General features: G+C 35.1%; 2 protein-coding genes across 2 annotated transcripts in view; one reads left to right on the top strand and one right to left on the bottom strand.

Moving 5' to 3' along the window:
* The window catches only part of IMMP2L (inner mitochondrial membrane peptidase subunit 2), a 954974-nt gene that overhangs the window by 442901 nt on the left and 490466 nt on the right, over positions 1-21607 (top strand). The gene's annotated exons all lie outside the window — the stretch shown is intronic.
* Positions 8071-10197, bottom strand: LRRN3 (leucine rich repeat neuronal 3). Its single transcript, XM_052638690.1, has one exon. The coding sequence runs from the start codon at positions 10195-10197 to the stop codon at positions 8071-8073; it is 2127 nt and encodes a 708-aa protein (XP_052494650.1).

A 21607-nucleotide genomic window follows, 5' to 3' on the forward strand; every position in this document is an offset into this window, starting at 1 on the left:
GTCTGGGAAATCCCATGGACAAGGGAGCCTGGCGGGCTGTAGTTCATGGGGTCACAAAAGAGTAGGACATGACTTAGCAACAAATAAGCAACAACAAAAGCCACAGAAGTATCTTTCAGCCAGTGAGTACTTAGTGAATATGCTGACTTAATAGTTTAATTTATAAGAATATATACAGGTCTTTGGGTTTTTGTTTGTGTATGTGTGGTTGATAAACCAGTGCTCACAGTCTATCTTTGGCAAGCAGTAACACAGTTGGCAAATTGGAGCCCTTTACACCAATTGCTCATGTAAAACTGTGATAGGAATATAAAAATGAATATATTTATGGAGACAGTTAGATGATAAGCACAATTAATGAATCTGGTATACTATTGATATATAGTCCCTCCTCAAAATACCACCTTTTAGTTATTTTTGTGAGTTACAGCATGCCAGAAGAGTATCTGACTGTTACTCTATAATATTGTGTCTTTTGTTTATTATTTTCTGGTCTATATTGTTATTATCTTGGGAAAGAAAATTACTTATCTGAGAATGATTTATAAAATGGGAGTGTTAGCACTGAACCCACAAGTATTTCATGAAAATTGAATTAATGTAAATATGTGTGTGTGTGTGTGTGAGAGAGAGAGAGAGACAGAGACAGAGGAACGTAAATATGGAGACACAGCAGGAGAATGAGCCTGTACATCCGTCAGTATGCATGATACACAGAAAGATGGGAAATGTTCATTTTTCCCCACACCACTTCTCCTTTAGATCCAGAGTGGATTTACTATGACCGTAGCACATTTTTAGTCTGGTACATATTCACCATTCAGTAAGTGGTATTCCTTTCTAGTTTTTATCTTGCTACTCAAGGAACTATGAATGTATACCTGTTCAAATGCAATAATGTTATTAATGATATTTCCATTAGTTGCTATACATTATATTTGCCAGGAAAATCTCTCAAGCATCACATTGTGATTTCAGGCCTGAGCCTGGACTGAGATGCACATAATCCGTTGTTTGAAAAACCTAACTTCCCTTACCCTGACACAGTTGTTTTTGATGTAACTGAATTTTTCAATGCAGCCTATTAAATCTCTATGAATGTGTGCATGTGAGGATTTTGACAGAGAAATAAATAGATGATTTTTGTCCTATGTTGAATCTTTTCTCTATTGAGTGAAGTGAAAGTTGCTCAGTCGTGTCCAACTCTGTGACACCATGGACTTAGTCCATGGAATTCTCCAGGCCAGGATACTGGAGTGGGTGGCCTTTCCTTTCTCCAGGGGATTTTCCCAACCCAGGAATTGAACCCAGTTCTCCCGCATTGCAGGTGGATTCTTTTCTCTATTGAAGAGTTCCTATGTTTATACTCAGAGGTTTGGGTTGGTTAGTTAGAATCACATAATCATATAAATTAATACATTTTATATATAAATATGTTTTCTAAACTCTAATAAAATAAGGAATTTAATGTGAAAATCATATCAATATATGAATGTTGGTTTGTTTGGCAACTACCCAAGAAACAGGGATGGGAATTCCAGAAACCTTAAGAAGTTATTTCTAGACATGATTTTTGGTTCTTTTCTTAAACTTATGACTCCTCCCTGTAATCATTATTAAAGGGATGTTTACCAGAGATATCTGTCTTTAATCCAAGTCTTGATAGTGAACTTCAGTTTATATAGTATTCTTCTGAAGAACTCTTTTGGTGTCTTTGAACATCAGTCAGTTCAGTCACTCAGTCGTGTCCGACTCCTTGCGATCTCATGGACTATAGCATGTCAGGCTTTCCTGTCCATCGCCAGCTCCTGGAACTTGCTCAAACTCATGTCCATCGAGTTGGTGATACCATTCAAACACCTCATCCTCTGTCATCCCCTTCTCCTCTTGCCTTCAATCTTTCCCAGCATCAGGGTCTTTCCAAAGAATCAGTTCTTCACATCAGATGGCCAAAGTATTGGAGTTTCAGCTTCAGCATCAGTCCTTCCAGTGAATATTCAGGATTGATTTACTTTAGGATGGACTGGTTGGATCTCCTTGCAGTCGAAGGGAATGTCAAGTGTTTTCCAATGCCACAGTTCAAAAGCATCAATTGTTTGGTGCTCAGCTTACTTTATGATCCAACTCTTGCATCCATACATGACTACTAGAAAAATTATAATTTTGACTATATGGACCTTTGCTAAGTAATGTCTCTGCTTTTTCATTGCTGTCTAGGTTGGTCATAGCTTTTCTTCCAAGGATCAAACATCTTTTAATTTCATGGCTGCAGTTACCATCTGCAGTGATTTTTGAGCCCAAGAAAATAAAGTCTGTCACTGTTTCTCTTGTTTCCCCATCTATTTGCCATGAAGTGATTGGATCAGTTGCCACAATCTTCGTTTTTTGACTGTTCAGTTTTAAGCCAGCCTTTTCACTCTCATCAAGAAGCTCTTTAGTTCCTCATTTTCTGCCGTAAGGGTCGTATCATCTGCATATCTGAGTTATTGGTATTTCTCCCGGCAATCTTAATTCCAACTTGTGCTTCATCTGACCGAGCATTTCACATGATGTACTCTGTGTATAAGGTAAATAAGCCTGGTGACAGTATACAACCTTGATGTACTCCTTTTCCAATTTGGTCCAGTCTGTTGTTCCATGTCCAGTTCTAACCATTGCTTCTTGATCTGCAGGTAAGGTAAGCTCTTTGATCATATTCCTGTGATAATGACACCTCTGTTGGTTTAAGAACTATTTCTTTATCGACCTTGAATCTGTTACCACAGATGACAGGGAGGTTATTTTATTACTGTCTGATTCTCTCTATTCTAGGATTAGGAGGGTCAACTTATGTCCAAGGTTTACTCCATTATTTGTTCCAGAGGCTGGTAAACATTGTAAATGAATATCACAACTGAATGTTGAATCAACACCTTCAGACACTGAACCATATGTTTTAGCGAGAAGCTGGGTTTTTCTTAAAATGGTCACAGAATTCCATTAGTTTCTTGAAGATATATCAGAATTAGAAAAGATATACACACTAAACACTATAAAAACTTCAAATATCATAACAATTCAGCCTTCTGAAAGACTTGCTGAGGTCAGCCACAATTCATATTTTTATGCTTTGTTATTCTGGACCACATTACACTAATATTGAAGTTATATGTGATAAATTTGTTCTTAAGTCATTACTTACTTAAATACCTCACTTTACTTCTAAGTGAAAGCTATATCAATGTATCTGTCATATACCTAACCCCTTATTTGATATCGACCATGTGGCTTTTTCTGAAGGTAAGCTAAGCGTTCTCTGATGTATGTGTAACTGAAGTAGAATAAGTAAATTCATGTCTATATGGGTTTGTCTATTTTCAGTAAGAATAAAAAGGAAATGTGTCATTTTCATGTGTTCCAAATTTCATGTGTCTTCTCACTTGAGAATGCTGAATGCTTCCTAGTCAATTCAAGAGGACCTTTGCTATATCATTAATGGAATGTTTAGGCCAGATTAATAGACTATTATTCTTTAGTTTGTATTTTAATTCTTATTGGAATTTAAAGTATTTTAATATTTTAATTGGAATTAAAATTTGTATTTTAATTTTGGATACTTTAGTGGATATACTGACCATGGTAATAAAAATTAACTCAGATTTTTCCATTGTATTTCTGTGGATAAACTGTTTTATTTTTCCCTTGCCTCAGAGAAATAATACAAATTAATTTGGTGGCCAGCCTTAACAATAGGTAAAGTTCTCACATTTCAAATTAACAAAGAAAAGTGGTCACTATTGTATTGTTTAGATTCAGATTCTTTCTTTTTCTAGACCTCCATGATACTGATTATAGCATTTTGATTCTAGGCTGTTTTTGATGTTGAATCATGGCTGTTTCTTTCTCGTATAATACTGCCGTGCTCCTAAGCAACAGCCTAATTAGCAATTCATCTGCCGGGGTAAAATAATATTATAATGATTAAAGACTGCAAAACTAAGGGTGAAAATACCAACATTTAAAGAGAAAAGAATTTTAGTCTTTCTGTTTAGATTTATTCCCAAATGACCATTTTGGGTGTTTGATATTCTAAATTGCCTGGGATAATCATATTTTTTGAAACAAAACAAAACAAAAAAACAAAAAAAACCCCAACTTTTTACTTATTTGTTAGATTTTGTTTTGGCAATTTACAGAGATACAGAAAGAGAATGAATCAAAGGACATGTAGCCACAATATAACTACTATTAATAATTCCCCATCTCCTAGAAAGTCAGCATTGTGGTGAACCTAAAGATGTTCTTGATAGTTACATATACAATGAGAATTCTTTTCAGCTACTTGTGATAGCTGTGAGAACATTTTTTAAAGGAGATATATAATTTTAGTTGTTTTGTTTACTTTATTGGTTACTCACCTATCACTTCTAATTTTTCATGTAAAAGGCCAATCTATGAAAATGCTGCTCATAGCTGTTGTAAGATTTTATGAGTGGATTGGGTAAGTTGGTCTTCCTCATAAAATACATAAACTTTTTGGCAGTGATAGATTTACCTTCTTGAATTTAACTTCCTCATATTTCTTGGGCAATCAATCTGTGTTGAGAATAGGGGAAAGATAATAGTTATCTATGGTTTCTGTGCTTTGAAATAACTTATGGTAAGTAGACAGGCATCTTGATGTTAACTAGTCTGAGGATGGTGTTAAGCTAGTGTGTATGTGTATTAAGAGCAATAATAGAATTAAGTTCCTATATCAACATGTGATAAATAAAACATTTTAGACCAAATGAAAAAAATTGATTTTCTGAATATAACCCTTCTGTGAAGGTGTGGATTGAAACTGCGTTTCCACTAGGTAACAGTTAACACGTATTTTTGAAAGCAGTGATACATTATCATAATGTAGTCGAGCCGAATAGAAGCCCCTTAATGGTGGTGAATTTGTCCTGTTCACTTCTATTTTTCCAGTGACTAATAGCCATATAATACATATATATTGAATATAAACAAAAGCAAATATATTTAAATGAATAAACTAAGGAATTATAATCTTGAAATTATGCTTACTGTTATGTAATTTTGCTTAATTTTTAATCTAATTAGAATAAAATTTAAGTACTGTGATAAATATTAAAGGACTGATGTATGTATCATAAATCTATTTCATTTCTTGCTAAGCAAAATGGTCGCATATGACTGGTCATATGTCACATATTGTTACATGGCATTGTTGACAGTTATACATTTTACACCACATTGTTTGTATGCAGTTTTGTATTCAACTAGGCATTCTTGTTTTCCAAAAATTGGGATTTATTTTGTAGTGTAATTTATAAATTATTTTTTTCTAACAAATGTTTTCCTTATGCCAAGTGAGGGGGCCATTTGGCATCCATAGAGATATAAACTTTGGAGTTTTATGTATTATGGGAAAAGTTTTCATTTTTATTCATATGGTATCACAAAATTGTAAGTTACATGCATTGAGTACTCTGTTCAGTGCTTAGTTAATTTTATGTGAATTTTAGGAGGTAACATAGGGAGTATGAAGTGCCATTCTGGTGTTGAAGCAAATGTCTCCCCCCACCACTGGAAATTTAGATTAAAATTTGAGCAAGGAAATAGGATCATGATTTGCTTTGAGCATCTGTATTTATTCAGCTGTAACACAAATACTTCATTTCTGTGCTCACTGTAAGGTATCTATTCAGAGTACCTATTTACTGCAATTTCTGTAAGAAAAATGTAGCTTGAAATGAATTCTCAGCTTCCCCATATGTTTGTTATAGTTCTTCATGCAGATAGACATATACAAGGTACCTAAGCAAGTTCTTGCTGACCTATACAGTACCTGCGTCCTATCAGGTCATATTTCAGCTCCTATATTTTTGATAAATAGCCTGGCTCTTAAAAAGCTCTGTCCATGGTGCTGAAACCTCTTGTGATGTATGAGCATGTCTTGCTGATAAATTCTAATGTCAGCCTCTCTGTGATAGTGATTCATCAGGTTGTAAAATTTGTGTTTGGGAAACACACTGAATTAGCAAGTTTCATATTTTGTTTGTGGTAAAATTAACACAGTTTGTCCTTTTGTATTAAAGAATTTATAACAATTACTTTCAAGCATTGCATTAACAGCTTGGATTTAATTAGATACTGTTAGTGCTATCACAAAAGCAAATGTCTAGTGTTAACAAATACGTTGATATGACTTCAGTGCTAGAAATGTTTACAGGCCAGTGACATGTTGGTAATAAGAAGGAAGCTTCTATAGGAACAATTAAGCAATTGATGATGAACAGTTAAAGTAGCAATTAACAAGGAAGCCTTGTAGAGATAAGAAATTTGCATACAGAAAGTAAGGCTTATTACTGTTGGTGATTTGTTTTCTTAAAAAAATAGTTTCAGGATGTTTTATTTGTACATAGATACATTTTTGGGGGCAGAACTATGGATTTTTGTTTGTAAATATGACTAAAGCCTTAAAAAATCTTGGTAGTTTTTTCCAGGTAAAATTCTTGTATTTTTTGTATAAGATTCTAAATTACAAATATTAGTATCTCAATGATTCTCGATTTTTTAACCTGTATTCCTTTAGGTGCCTGAAATATTGTCATAGAGAACTACACTTTTTTTTTTCTTTTATTCTAAATTAGTCTCAGAATCTTTTCATTAGTAAAACAGTCCTCTTAAATTTCTGTTTAACTCTGGAACTTCTACTATCAACTCTGTATATCTTAAGATTAAATTTAAAAATTCCAGTCTCAGAAAATTGTAGTCTCTTAAAATTCTAAAATCTATTGTTATCCTGGGATAAAGAACCATCCACTTTGATCATAACTATCTTTAAGTCCATACCAACTGGGTAAGTTGCTACACAATTATATAAACCTCCTTCTTTGGGGGTCATATAGAATATATTGTTTTCTTGCTGTATTTGCAATATAGAAGAGTATTAGGTTATTTGCTTGTTATTGCACTGTCATTAACTGTTTACAATCACAACAAGATTTGAAAATTACACCTAGGTAAGTCCTACTGAGATTTGGTGATATTTTCTGCATAGCAAGCAGCCTAATATTGAGTCACTGCCAGTTATTAAAATAAGACTTTCAGTTCCTTAAATATTGGGTTTATATTACGTGAACCTAAAAGTTAAATCTACTCCAAAAGCTTCAGAGAAGGCAATGGCAACCCACTCCAGTACTCTTGCCTGGAAAATCCCATGGGCGGAGGTGCCTGGTGGGCTGCCGTCTATGGGGTTGCACAGAGTCGGATACGACTGAAGCGACTTAGCAGCAGCAGCAACTCCAAAAGCTTCTTGTTAAGAAAATCTTTAAGTGAATACATAATTTCCTAGAGGATTTGTTTTTGTCAATAAGGGGTTAAGTACAATGTTATTATTGCTGTTCAATATTGATAAAGTGCCTTCCAGGATCCATTTTTGTGCATTATAGACATGTAGTTACACCCAGTAAAAGTGTCTTACTCTTAGCCTTCCAAATTTCATTATAGAAAAACACTTTTGAAAACACTGTCATTTAAATATCTCGTCAGATGATATTTCCCAGAAATTCTTCTTTATTTAGAAACAAAAACAAGACAAAAGCAACTGATTTTAATCCAAAATGTATTTTTCCTTATAAAAGAGGTCCACATACTCACTGTGTCTACTCTACAGAATTTGTCCATTTTATTACACCACGTGTCAATTCGAGTTTATCGGGTCACTGCGAAAACTCGTGGCTAATATGTGTAATACAACACAGGAGGAGGTATTGCTCAGTTCAACTATTCTTATATACTTAAAAAAGATACAGAAATGTTTTTGTCCACTTTAACTGTAGTCCAGACAGAAAAGTTACATGAAAGTTCTAGAAAATGGATTTATTTTATTTGGTTGCCACAGTACCCTTTGAAGCCAGTTAATTAAAATGCCAAACTTGTACATCTGTCCATTGGTCAGGAGCAGCACTGGTGAAGCTTAAACTTCTTTCTGCAAAGTAATATTTCTCTGCCTTTTTTTTTTTTTTTAAAGTACAACCACAGTCTTGAGTTTTTCCTTGAAGTAGATTTAGTTGGTTGTTTTTAGGACATGTTAGTTGGCACACCTATAACAGTTGCTTTTACTTCCAGTGCTGCACCTTTTTCTTTGCCTGTTTCCCAGAGGTTGATCAGAGGAGGGTAAAGCTCACTGAACGCAAAGGTTGGTTTCTGTAAGTAATTCCTTACATAGTTATGTCCACCATCACAGTTGACTTCTTGAGAGAGGAAGCTGAAAAGACAGATCACACCAATAATCCCCAGAGAGCCTCCAAGGCAAGCCATAAATGTTGTGGTGTTATTCTTTTCATACTTTTTTTGATCAGGGTCCAAACCTTTTGTGGTGACATTTACACATTGTTTTCTGCTTTTTTGATAGATGGTGGGGATATCAATACAAATCTTATACTCAGTTGCTGGGTTCAGATGAGTAAGATTATACACCTTGACATCAGATGGTATTCGTGCACTTTGGGCAGCATGGGAATTCTCAGCCTTGACAAAGGCTGTCCACTTAATACTGGATTTGAGAATTTTAGAACTTGCTTTCCAAGACACCAGAACTGAATTGGCCTGAACATCTTTTATTTTAATATTCAAGGATCCATTGTTATCCTGGGGAAGAGAGCCATCCACTTTGATCATAACAGACTTTAAGTCAGCACCCACCAGGTTAGTTGCTATGCAGGTATACAAACCCCCTTCTGCTGGGGTGATGCCACTTATGTCAAGTGTGCCTTCAGAATGGACATAGAACTTATTTGTTAGAGTATTAGGCAAGAGTTTTTTACCAGAAGGTGTTATCCAGTAGATTTCAGGCTGTGGCTCTGCAGTAGCTCTACAGTGTAAGGAAACATAACTCCCAGCTTCTAAATCCAGGTTGGAAGGAAAACTCTCAGGAGCTATAAGAGGGAGACAGATTTCCATCATTTCCCTAAAATGCACCTGCCGCACATTCTGGCCTTGGAATTCGGGCGGGTCCACACAAAACAGTGACTCTGGCTCCATAAATCGAATGTTGGTTTTGTTCATATTAATCCAACGGATGACGCAGTCACACCTGATAGGATTGCTGTGTATGCTGATTTCCTTGAGGTTTGGCAGAGATTCCACTGTACCCTGGTACAGGGCACTAAGGGCATTGCTGTTAAGCATAAGTGATTCCAGCTTGGGCAGCCGGAAAAATGCATTTGGGTGAATGTAAGACAACCTGGGGTTGTTAGTAGCTTCTATTTTTCTTAAATCTGGTAAGTTATCCACAGCAAGACTGTCGATGGAAATCAGCTCAGGCATATTGTTTATTCCCAACTCTTTTAAGTGTAGCATATTGCTAAAATCTCCCCTCTGTATTCTGTTAATGGGATTTTTATTTAGATCCAAAAATTTGAGGTTTACTGCTTTTTGAAGAGCAACATTGGGCACTTTAATAAGCCTGTTGTCATAAAAAGAGATGCTTTCTAAGTTTTCAAGTCCAACCAAGGCGTTATCTGGTATTTCTGTGAGGTTTATACCAGCTATAACCAGGCTTCGAAGATTGATAAGAGGCTTAAAGTTCATATCTTTGATTCTGATGATTGGATTTTCCCCAATCATCAGAATCTCCAGATTGGGAAGAGCCTCAAACCACTTACTGTTGATCATCTGCAATCTGTTTGAATTGAGATGAAGTCGAAGAAGATTATGTAGGCCAATAAAGGCTCCTGGTGAAATTGCAGAAAGCAAGTTGTGATTAATATAGAGTTCTTGTAAGTTGCTTAGTCCAGACAGACATTTTTCAGGCAGCTCAGTAAGTTTGTTTTCTTCTAGGTATACAGAAAGAAGCTGAGGCATCTTTTTTACATTAATGTTGGTGACTGAAGATAAATTGTTTTGAGATAAGTCCAGGCCAGTAAGGTTTACTGGAAAGTCTATGGAGTATTCAATTTTTGCAATATTGTTAGTCTGTAGTAGCAGAATCTGTGTGTCAGCAGGCAGTCTGGCTGGGAAATTTGAAAGACCTAAATCATTACAATCCACTGTAGATGCCTCCATATAAATGGATCGAGGTGTAAACCAGGGCCGGATTTCACATGTACATAACTGTGGGCAATCTGCTTTTTTATCTACAGCTTGTACTAGGGTAGTGATAGCTAGGCCAAGTAGCACATGAATTTGGAGTAGCAGGTCCTTCATCTTAGCTTTCTTCTTCAGGAATTTAATGGGCCCTTAAGGATTCCACGGTCACTGCTATTAAGATCAGTAAGAGCTGATTGATAAAAAAAATAGTTGCTTTTGTCAAATGATGAATGCCAGAGAATGGCAAAGACTTTCTTCATGGAAATAAGTGCCAGTGCCACAGTTGCATTGTCCAGAAATGCCATGCATATTGGAGAAAAGGCTTCTATCTCCTTTATGATAGGATATGGATATAACTTTTGAAGATGGAGTATGTATAGATGGTCACAGGAAATTAGGCAATTCATTTATTTAGGAGTATAATATTCACATCCCATGCTTGTTCAGTACTTGCAGGAATAGCAGCATGATGCTAACTATAATAAAATATAAAAGAAAAAAGAAAGATAATTAGTCCAAAGGAAAAAAAAAACTACCCATTAACTAATTATGATTCTTATATATAGTAGTCTTATTTTACAGTTAATTCAATATGTTTTGATGACCTTATTCCCTGTTATGACTGCCCTTAATAGTAATTGGCCCACACATTGGACAGGCTGAGAAACTGTATCTTTAGAAGACTTAAATTACATTAAACATAAAGAATTTTTCTCTGTTTTTCAAATCTTTGCTTGTTTTATTGCTTGTTATTATGAGCTATTATTTGTTGTTCTATTTGACAATTAACGGTGGGGAGGGGAGAAAACCTTTCAGTGATGGCTTTTTTATTTTCTCTTAGAGAAGCAAAATTAAAAGGTTATAAATAAACAATAAATAAATAATGTTGTTCAGTTAAAAATCAAATGAGTTAGTCTGTGATTCCTCAGGTTTCCAGGAGATGACATTTAGAAACAAAATTATAAAATGATGTAGAAATTGTGGTATTTAGCTGAATTTTCCATTTTCATTCATACTTCTTTCCAAAGTCTCCTTTGTATAAAGTGACTTGAATTTTGTAGTCTTTGGAAAAGATTGTCTAATTTGCTGTAGATCCACTTGTATATTGTCATGGTGAGCTGAAATTCAGATTAATGTTAGACTGTTTGATTATCCCCCAGAAATAACTTACATTCCATTAGTTAGAACAATGAAAAAGTAACTTTATCACATAGGTAAGACACTTAGCTATACCTTCTTTTAAACGGTTACTCATGTCTTTGTTGTAATAATAAGCAACTGCAAAGCCTAGTTGCAATTTTGATATGTTCTATATTATAAAATACCCCACAACATTCAGATGTTCACTCCACCTGTTATACTGCTGGTGAGTTCTCCCTGCAAATGCACAGGACAGCTGGAGCACGGCTGCCCTGTTCATTCTGAGACTTGTGCCTACCAGGAATAACTGTGAATACTGTTCTTTCCTCTCTGCCCAGTATCGACATTCATAATGGCATTGCTGACTGACTCTAACATGGGTGTTTCAATGACAGAGATAAATATATTTAGAGATACAGCTTCCACAGAGAGACAAAACTTTTTGTTTAATTAAAAAAATTCCTTAGTTTTAAAACTTGTGAAAAATTTACAGTTCTAAGTCACATCTTATCCTCCTCTTGTCCACTAAGACATCTGATAAAACTGGATCATAAAGCTCAGATAACTACTATGTTATCCTGAATTAAGTGTCTCTTTTAAAATTACTTCACCTATTTAATGATCAGAATTCCTTTTTTTATAAAATACTCTTCAGATATTATTACTCTTAATCTGTTTTAAGTAGGCTCTAAGCGCCTTGAAAGAATTTAATGCAACTGCATCTTCCCTGAAGATGCCTTATAAATCCTTAGACATCCATCATCTGGGGTCTCTCTTCTTTTTCTCCATGTTTCTTGTCATTTTCTGCCATTCTCCTGCATGCAGCCTTTTCTCTGCCTATAGAACTGTAAATGCCGCAACTTCTCTTTGCCTGGATTGCCTGTTTCTTTGTTTTACGTTAATTCTTGCTCTTTTGTCAATCTTCAGTTCAAGCATCACCTCTCTAGGAAGCCTTCCATATAACTCCTCCTCCCAGGTTGTACTTAGCTTCCTGCTGGTACAGGGTGGTTCCAGCGCCCCAGCACACATCTCTGTTAGAATTTTTAGTTGATTTTCTCCCTCATCAAATACTCACTTCCTTTCATGCCTGAGATCTGCCTGATTTTGCAACCCCAGCTACTGGGCATGATGATTAGAACACAGCAGATGCTCAAAAAAGGTTTTCAGTGAACTGATAAATGAATTACATTAATAAATATATACATACATTCATCTTTCTATATGACTATAGAACCAACTTAAGCAGCTTGGTTTAATTTCCTAATTTCAAATCTAGTTGGTTTAATGCACATAAATCTACTATACAGAATATGTGTTACCTTTATTGCTAAAATTCAAGGTTTAAATTTTAATGTAATACAAAGGAACTAGATTTTAAAGAAAAGTCATCTAATATTATATCTTAGTTTATTCCTTAATTTATTCAGTCAAAATTTAATGAATACCTATTATGTGCCACTTTGAGTTCATAGTTGGAGGATAAAAGGATGACTTAGATATGATTTCTTCCCTTCATAAGTTTTCAGTCTTTCAAGGGTGACACAAGTAAATAGGGAGAGGTACCGGGATAGAATTTGAAATAGAAAGCTATTGCATCTCTATTTTCAAAATGAAGAAAAAGCCTCGGTACAAAGTATAAAAGATATTTCAGTGTGTTGCCACAAATGTTAATAACTCAGTTGTGAACTGAACAATCATAATTTTGGCCAATTAATCAGTTAGATCCAGTTTCTCTAGCAAACAGAAACCTATATTCTCCTTTATGTTAACTAGAGGATTAGAAATGTTCAAGGTAAAACATTCTTTTAGGGGGGAATCTTAACCTAATGCCATTTTTTGTTTTAAAAATTTTGTGTTTTCTTAAATTTATATTTACCTTTAATTAGAAACCCTTTTCTAACCTTATTTCATCATTTTGGCATAGTCATATGCCAAAAACAACCAAATCTGAACTACATTTATTCTGTAAGCTTTTGAAAACAAGGAGAGTTCTAAAAGTAGTGAACACATTTGCGTTTTATTTTTCCAGGTCTGTAGGAAGAAATTATCAGTATGGGAAGTACAACAGAGGATATGTAAATTGTGCCTTTATTGTAATATTGATTTTTTTCTCATTTGGAAATGATGATGATACTTTCACTAATGGATTATTTGGCATGGATTGTTTGCAGGATAGTAAGGCAGTAATAACATCTTGCATATTAGTGCTTTGCTGTTTTCAAAGACCTTTGATATCCATTGTTTATTTTATGTTAATAATGACCTTGAAACAGATTGCAGAGGGATTTTAACCACTGTTTTGGTTTTGTTTTGTTTTTTCACAATCTATCTGCCTGGAATCACACAGCTAATACTGATGAGGAGGAATTCGAACCCAGGCTTTATCTTTAGGCCTGCAGCTCTTTCTAGTAAGGCATGTTGCCTATACATGTAAACGTGATGAAATCATATTGACAAAGGTAGTGCAGTGATTTATTTCTTAGCATGGGCTGGCATTACCTTTGTCTGCAGCTTTTCAAATTTAGAATATTAATATTATCAATCTACTAATAGCGAGCAGGATGTGATCCACACTAACCAGACTCACAAGAGACAAGACCCAAATCCCAACACATTACAGTGAGAAGTATGACTATCAAGAGTACAAATGTTAATACCTGAATCTGCCAGTCAATGCTTTGGCTTCATTTAAAAAATATTCTTGGTAGTACAAATTATGAACCTGCACTTTGTTTGTGAATATAAAGTCGGGGCAGGGAATTTAGGTTAGACTTCTTCTTATTGTCATCAGAAATGATAGTCTGACATGCTTGCTTTAGTAAAGAGCATATATCATCACAGGAAACTGAACCTCTTGAGCCTCATGGCCTTTAGCATGGCTTCAGCCCTCAAAAGCTTATTGTGGGAAACTTTTTCCAGATTTATTCTTGGTCACTTCTCATCTGTGTCATAATAATTATTTGTTTACACTTCTTTTTCCCCTTACTTGCCATAAAATTATTAGATAATAGATTATTGCTAGACATTTGATTATTAGACTATTCCCTTACTAGATATAAGATTATTAGGTTGTTACTTTCTAAATTATGATATCATTATTATTATTGTTAGAAACTATGTTCAGCTTCCTTTTGATTTGATTATATTAGTGTATTTGATTGATTGATTAGTACCTAGGCCAGTATATAGGTCATTAAATGTTTGCTACATGATAATTCACAGTTATCTTTCTATAACTTGTGTTAGATGATAGCATATGGACTAGTGATTAAAATTACTTTTGTCCTTAAGTAACTTACAACACCAAAAACAGTGGTTAAAATACCTCTGTAATCTATTTCAAGGTCATCACCTGAAATGCAGGAGATCCCAGTTCGATTCCTGGGTCAGGAAGATCCTCTGGAGAAGGGATAGGCTACCCACACCAGCATACTTAGGCTTCCCTTATGGCTCAGCTGGTAGAGAATCTTCCGGCGATGTGGGAGATCTGGGTTCAATCCCTGGGTTGGGAAGATCCCCTGGAGAAGGAAAAGGCTACCCACTCCAGTATTCTGGCCTAGAGAATTCCAGGGACTCTATAGTCCATGGGGTTGCAACATGGGGTTGCACATGGGGTTGAACATGACAGAGTGACTTTCACTTTCAACTTACAATTAGCAACACAGAAAAAAAAATAAAGAGGAAAAGATATGCCCCCAGATTTTTATATAATTTTTTTTCTTATTGTTTGACAGAAAGTAGAAATATCACAGTTATACTGCAAAGTTTCCAATGGGAAAACAGAAAATGGTTCACTTTACCAGCACCAATTTAAAAACATAGCTGGTCTTTAGGTACAACTTAGCTTTATCAGTGAGAAAATGGTGTTTGTTGGTGGTGATTTTGAGACTTGGGCTAGATAGCAATTATATTGGTGATGTTGATTTTAGAAGGAGAGTTTGTCATTTGTTCTTTATATGCATTGGTGTAAAAATTTTCTGTTTTAATTAACAAACTAGTTATGTCATTAAAAAATAAATGGAGCAGCATCCCATCTTCACTTTTTGAGAATTTTAATGTATGTGCCCTAAATCCTCTTACTTTTATCCTTCTTCTCCCTCATCTTTCCCTCCTCTGTTTTTCCTTTTTGAATATATTGGAGTAAAAAGAGAAACTCTCTGAAAAATTTTTTCAAACTTAGAAAACTTGTATTATACAATTATTGATATACTTACTTAATTTCCTATACTCCATCAATTTGCTTGTTTTTTTTTTCTTTTTTCTCCTAAGGAATAGGAAAAGTATACTTGAAAATATCAGTATTTCAAGTTAGGTTTAAAGATTTAAGACTGTTGCTTGGGAAGATGATCTGGAACATTATATTGAGACTGGGATATAATAAGCCTTCAAATAAATGCTTTATGATGGATGAATGTATGAACGGATGGACGTTTATAGAGTACGTATAGATAAAATATTGTCCTTCTCTTCTTCAAAATAAAGTAAGCCATATGCAGTAAAACTTAATAATTGTAGATACATCTTCATTAAATGATTTCCTGTTGTTAGTGCACACATCATATATATGGTCATACCTAGGAGCTAAGAACCAATTGATACTTAACTATTGCTCATTTCAGTTGCTTTTTCATTTAAAGCTTCTTTTGTAAGGTCTTGTCTATACTTCCTTTTAGTTTTAAAGGCAACAGAATCTTCCATATATTAAAGCAAAGGTAAGCTGTAATTGAATATTATACAATTTCAGAAGACATTGTTAGTGAAATGTCACCAGGAATGAAAACTGACATCTCAATGAAATGTATTATATCAAGGCTCTTTTAAATGACTTGAATGAATGACTCATACAAGTCTAAAGGCAAACCCTATTAGAGTTTACCATCTATCTACTTTTTCATTTATTCTTCCATTCAGTCTTTCAGTAAGTATTTGCTGAGAGCCTACTGCATCAGTCAGTGTGCTTTCATTTCTAGTCATTACATTCCATAAGATTTTTAAGAATTGAAAGATTAAAAATGACTTTTCTTTGACAAAGTATAATTGGCAGTGTACGTAAGGCCTTTTTTGGGGTTGGCAAATTCAGAAGACTTTTAATTTTTTTAATTTAAAAGGCATTTTAAGATGTAATTTTTCTCATAGTATCTTTATTTTTTTTCTGTTGGCTTCCCCATGTCATTTTTGCCTGATATTCGGGAGAATAGCATTGAAACATGTATATTATCATATGTGAAATGGATAGCCAGTCCAGGTTCAATGCATGACACAGGGTGCTCAGGGCTGGTGCACTGGGATGACCCAGAGGAATGGGATGGGGAGGAAAGTGGGAGGGGGGCTCACGATGGGGAACACATGTACACCCATGGTGGATTCATGTCAATGTATGGCAAAACCACTACAATATTGCAAAGTAATTAGCCTCCAATTAAAATTAATTTTAAGAAAAATTTTTAAAAGTGTTTTATATGTTTTAAATTAAATAATATGTGCAAATTAGACTCTGACCAGCAGAGTAAAAGCTCCCAGTTTTGGCCATTAAAAGAAAGCAACTTTAAGAATTCTCATATCTTAAGGATATTTTTTAATATTTGTGGACACTCATAACTTTAGATTTCTTCAAAATAAAAATAGAAATAGTTTCTAGCTATAATTATATATGGAATTTTTGAGACCAAAGACTATTTTTTCCTTGGTAAAAAGATCTTGATTGTTTAGCTTCTTCTGTTTTTCTACATTTCCGAAACATTGACCAGACACCTCCTTTTCGGCAGACACTGTTGTAGCCACTACAAAGTCAACAATAGATAAGATAAATTGTCTGTTCACCAAGTTCTCAGTTATTGAAGGAGAAAAGAGCAGAGGATGCTGCACTGTAGAGCTGACGTTGTAACAGTAGTATGTGCACTGCTCTGCAGATGCACCAAGGAGAGGAATTCCTACGTCTCTCTACCCAGCCCCAGTAACTTGAGTCTTCTGTATTCTTTTATAATGTTTATAAAAACTCAACCGAAGTAGTGGGGAAACACGTGGGTAAGGAGATTTAATATCCACTATCTTTCAGGTGAATTTTTACAATCCTAAAGCTTAAGAACAAAGTGTGGCTTCTTCCCCGTACCTCATTATGTGTATTATAAAGACTGCAGAGTCTGAAGAAGCAAAACATTTGGATGCTTAAGTTCAAAAATTGTTAAAGATAGGAGGTTGCTATGGCTACATTAAAGCCCAGTTTTTCCTTTTCTTCTACAGCAAATTGCTAGCTAAGTTCATTTGTGTAAAGAACTTAAATTCTATTCTCCCATTTTCTGACTTTACATTCCTTTGTTGTTAAGACTCAGTCTTTTTTCAATTCTAATTGAAGGTTCTGTATCCCAAAGGTATTGTTGAACTACACCAAATGCATCCCTATAAAAGGTTTTATTTTTTTTCCTTGAGAAATATTTATTTTCCAGTTTTTCAGAACATAATTGTTCTCTGTCAACATTCAGGGAGTGGATAATGGTGACTATTTAGAGTAGTTTAATGAATGCCAACTTAAAATATTTAGATGTTAATAAAAAATTGATAAATGGGAAGAAAATTTGCTTTGCATTATGAAATATGGGTCAAGTTTACTAGGTGATTGTGTGATTGAGGACAGGGCATCTTACTTTCCTATGCCCCAAGTTATTGATCATTAGAATTTAGAAAATGGTTGTATGATCATTAAGGTTTTTTTTTTCATATTCTAAGCTTATTGATACTACTCTGAACATGAAAAATATTTTTAAAAATATCTAAAAAATAGCTGTGGGTAAACAGTTTTAATCTTTGTATTTAATTGATCACTTGTTTATAGTCAGTGCTGTAGTTCTATGTCTTAAACACATTAGGATCACTGAATTTTAGTCATTACGGGTTTTTTTTTAATGCTATCAGACTGATTACCTGCCATTATTTCTATTTCATTTTATATTTATATCTAGTCAGTAAATGAAGAATAGAGTTACTTTAGTCATCATATTGAGGTACACTAACCACTGGGTAAGTAAATTGCCTGAATTAGGTCCCTTGATGGAATAAATGAAGCAAAAATGAGGTGCTAGTAACTATTAATATTGGCATATGAACAATATTTACCTTATGATGATTTTTTTTGCTAAGTTGAAGGATATGGATTTTTAATAATATCAAAGTTTCAGCCACCTCAGTAAACTTAGCATCATATTAAATTAGTGTATTTTTGATGTCATAGAAATTTTGAGCTAGAAATGGGCATAGAGATCTATTGATTCTCAACCTCATCTCAGTTATGAAACCCTTTGTTCAAATAATGTCTAACCTAGACTCACAGTATGTCAAACATAGGAAAGAAGATCTATTCTGATTAACATGCCAGGTGGATGGTAGAGGAGAGTCAGATTTGTGGAAATATTTAAATGCCACCCAGTCTGGTTTTACATCTGATCCTGAAGAGGCTCCAAAGACCATGGTTTTCTGAACCATCTATTGCATCCTCTCTTAGAAATGAGGTAATGAAGGTCCTCAGAGGTGAAATGACTCAGGCAAAGTGGTTCATTCTAGAAGGGTGTTGAAAATCTGCAGAGATCTTAGTGGCTCAAGTGGTAAAGAATCTGCTTGCAATGCGGGAGATGCGGGTTCAATCCCTGGGTCAGAAAGATCCCCCGAGAAGGAAATGACAACCCACTCCAGTTTTCTTGCCTGAGAAATCCCACGGACAGAGGAGCCTGGTGGGCTAGAGTCCATGGGGTCCACGAGGCCGCAAAAGTCATGACGTAGCAACTAAGCAGTAACAACTATGTTCTTAGACATGACTGAGTGACTAACACTTTGACTTTGACTTAGCCATTCTTTCTAATGCAAATTCCCCCACTGTCATCTCAGTCTAGGGACCTACCACAGTGAGGTCTCTCTTCCTTGGCCTTGAAGTGAAGTGGAAGTCACTCAGTCACTCAGTGTTCGACTGTTTGCAACCCCCATGGTCTGTACAGTCCATGGAATTCTCCAGGCCAGAATACTGGAGTGGGTAGCCTTTCCCTTCTCTAGGGGATCTTCCCAACCCAGGGATTGAAAACCCAGGTCTCCCACATTACAGGTGGATTCTTTACCAACTGAGCCACAAGGGAAGCCCTTGGCCTTGACTGCCTCTTAATTGGCCTTTGTCCTTTCAAGGTGGGAAGAATACCCAAGTGTGTTATGATAGCACCGAGTCTCCAAGGTAATTAGGAGCTGCACAAGGGATGGGGCAAGGAAGAAGGATGTGCTCTGGAGAAGAGTGGCTGTGGTAGGAGCAGTTAGTAACAACACATCAATGGCAAACATGTCCCATGTAGTACTGGTCTTATGCCTTATGTAAATTGCCACAGGTATTCCTCATGTCATCTCTTCTTGTAAACTCTGACATCATTCTTCATTTTCACATTAAGGCCAAAGAGGTGACATGACTCTTTGGAAAATAAGTTTATTCCTTCTCAGATTCAAGTCCCTTTATTTTGCCTCTAATCCACTGCTAAATTAATTAAACACAGAGGCCATTAACTGATAGGACTCTAATTTTGCAGTGGCCTTTGTAAGCAAACCCAAATCTAAGCCTGTAAATGCTTCAGGGTTACAAAATCAAACTGCTAAGGACAGCAAGGAAAATAGCTAAGCAGACTTTAAGCTACAGCCAATCATCCCTTTCTTTGCTTCTACATTTTCTCTCTTAAAGCCTCTTTCTGAGTTCCTGCCAATGGAGCATCCTAACCACTTCCAGTTTGGCTCTACTCTATTCAAATTGATTTTTGTTCAAATAAAGTCTTAAAATCTCAATATTCCTCAGTTAATCTTATCCTACCACTGAGCCCTCATCCATGGAATTCTCCAGGCAAGAATACTGGAGGGATTAGCCATTCCCTTCTCCAAGGGATGGGTCTTCACAACCCAGAGATCAAACCTGGGTCTCCTATATTGCAGGCAGATTCTTTATCATTTGAGCTACCAGGGAAGACCACTGAACTCTACTTCACCGCAAATGTTTACTAATATATACCACTCATCTTAGTAACTATTCAGAAATTTATTTCCTACAACTGGATGAGCACACTGACTTTTGTTGTTGTTTATTTCTCCTTCTTTGATAGAAAAGTTTTATTCAGATGAAATATAGTAGGCAGTTGAGTGGTACAGAAGGGGAACTAGAATAAGCAAAACTTATTTTCTAAGCCTAATTTTGCTGTGTGGTTCAGATAAATCATATTACTCTCTGAGTCTTAGTTTTCCACAAAATGTGGATTTTGGACATTTTCATTATTATTTCCAAATTGATAATGTTCTGGGAATATCCCTTAAAGGTTTCTTATAGAGTCACTGTTATAAAGAAGTTCCCTTTATAGAGCAAAATTATTTTTGTTATTGTATAGGACTTATGCACGAAAATGCATATGATGAATCCCATATATTTAGTTGGTACTATCTTTGAGGATGATTTCCTTAGATTCGTATATTTTGAGAATCTCAAATCATCTATTTTCAAACTGGCTAAAATTCTCTTTTGAATAATGATTGGAAATAGCTGTAGCTAAAAAGTAGGGAAAAAAAGAGATTTGATATCGTTTTGTGTCCTTGTCATACCCTGGACCTTCTGTTTAAACAGAGAATATTAGTGCAACTCTTAAAGCAAGTCATGTACTATTTTCATACCTCATGAAACTAGGCTCAGCTGACTCCTTTAGATTTAAATGTAATCCTTGCAATGAATTTCTTTTAGAGAAACCAGGAACAACTTAAATAGCACAAGTCTTTTTTTTCCCCCTAAATCTTAAAATATGCTTTGGGCAGACTTTGAGAGTCTTTGGACTTTTTATCTTGTGTCTTCTGCTCTTTTCAGAATTTGGGGATTGTGCTATGTGGGGAAATCCATAGGGATAAAGTGAAAAAAGGATCAAGATAGTTTTCTTTAAAAAATAATTCCAAACATGGCACCCCAAAACAGCAGATCTGTGGAAGCTTGTTATAGCATAGCCAGAATCAGGAAGGATAATTCATAGTACAGAAATTCCTTATTTGTAATATTCTTTTAGAGAGTGAGGCATGCCATCTGAGTCTCAGGAAGGTTTCATATTGGTGTAGTGATTTCTGTATATTTAGAAATAATAGCTTGTTGTGATACTGTCATTTCTCATCTTGAAAAGGATTCTGATTTGTATTTATTTTTAATTGTAGTTTTTGCTCCACTGAGCACTTCATTAATAGCATTATATGTGAGGTTGATTTTTGTATGTAATTAGCAAAACAAACGATATTTCTAAGCCAGAACTTGTTCTGTTTCTGCTTCTATTTCTTCTATGAGAATAACTCCATGTATTCAGTTCAGTCTCTCAGTCGTGTCTGCCTCTTTGCGGCCCCATGAATAGCA

The sequence above is a fragment of the Budorcas taxicolor genome, chromosome 4 (genome assembly GCF_023091745.1).
Source record: "Budorcas taxicolor isolate Tak-1 chromosome 4, Takin1.1, whole genome shotgun sequence".
Classification (NCBI taxonomy): domain Eukaryota; kingdom Metazoa; phylum Chordata; class Mammalia; order Artiodactyla; family Bovidae; genus Budorcas; species Budorcas taxicolor.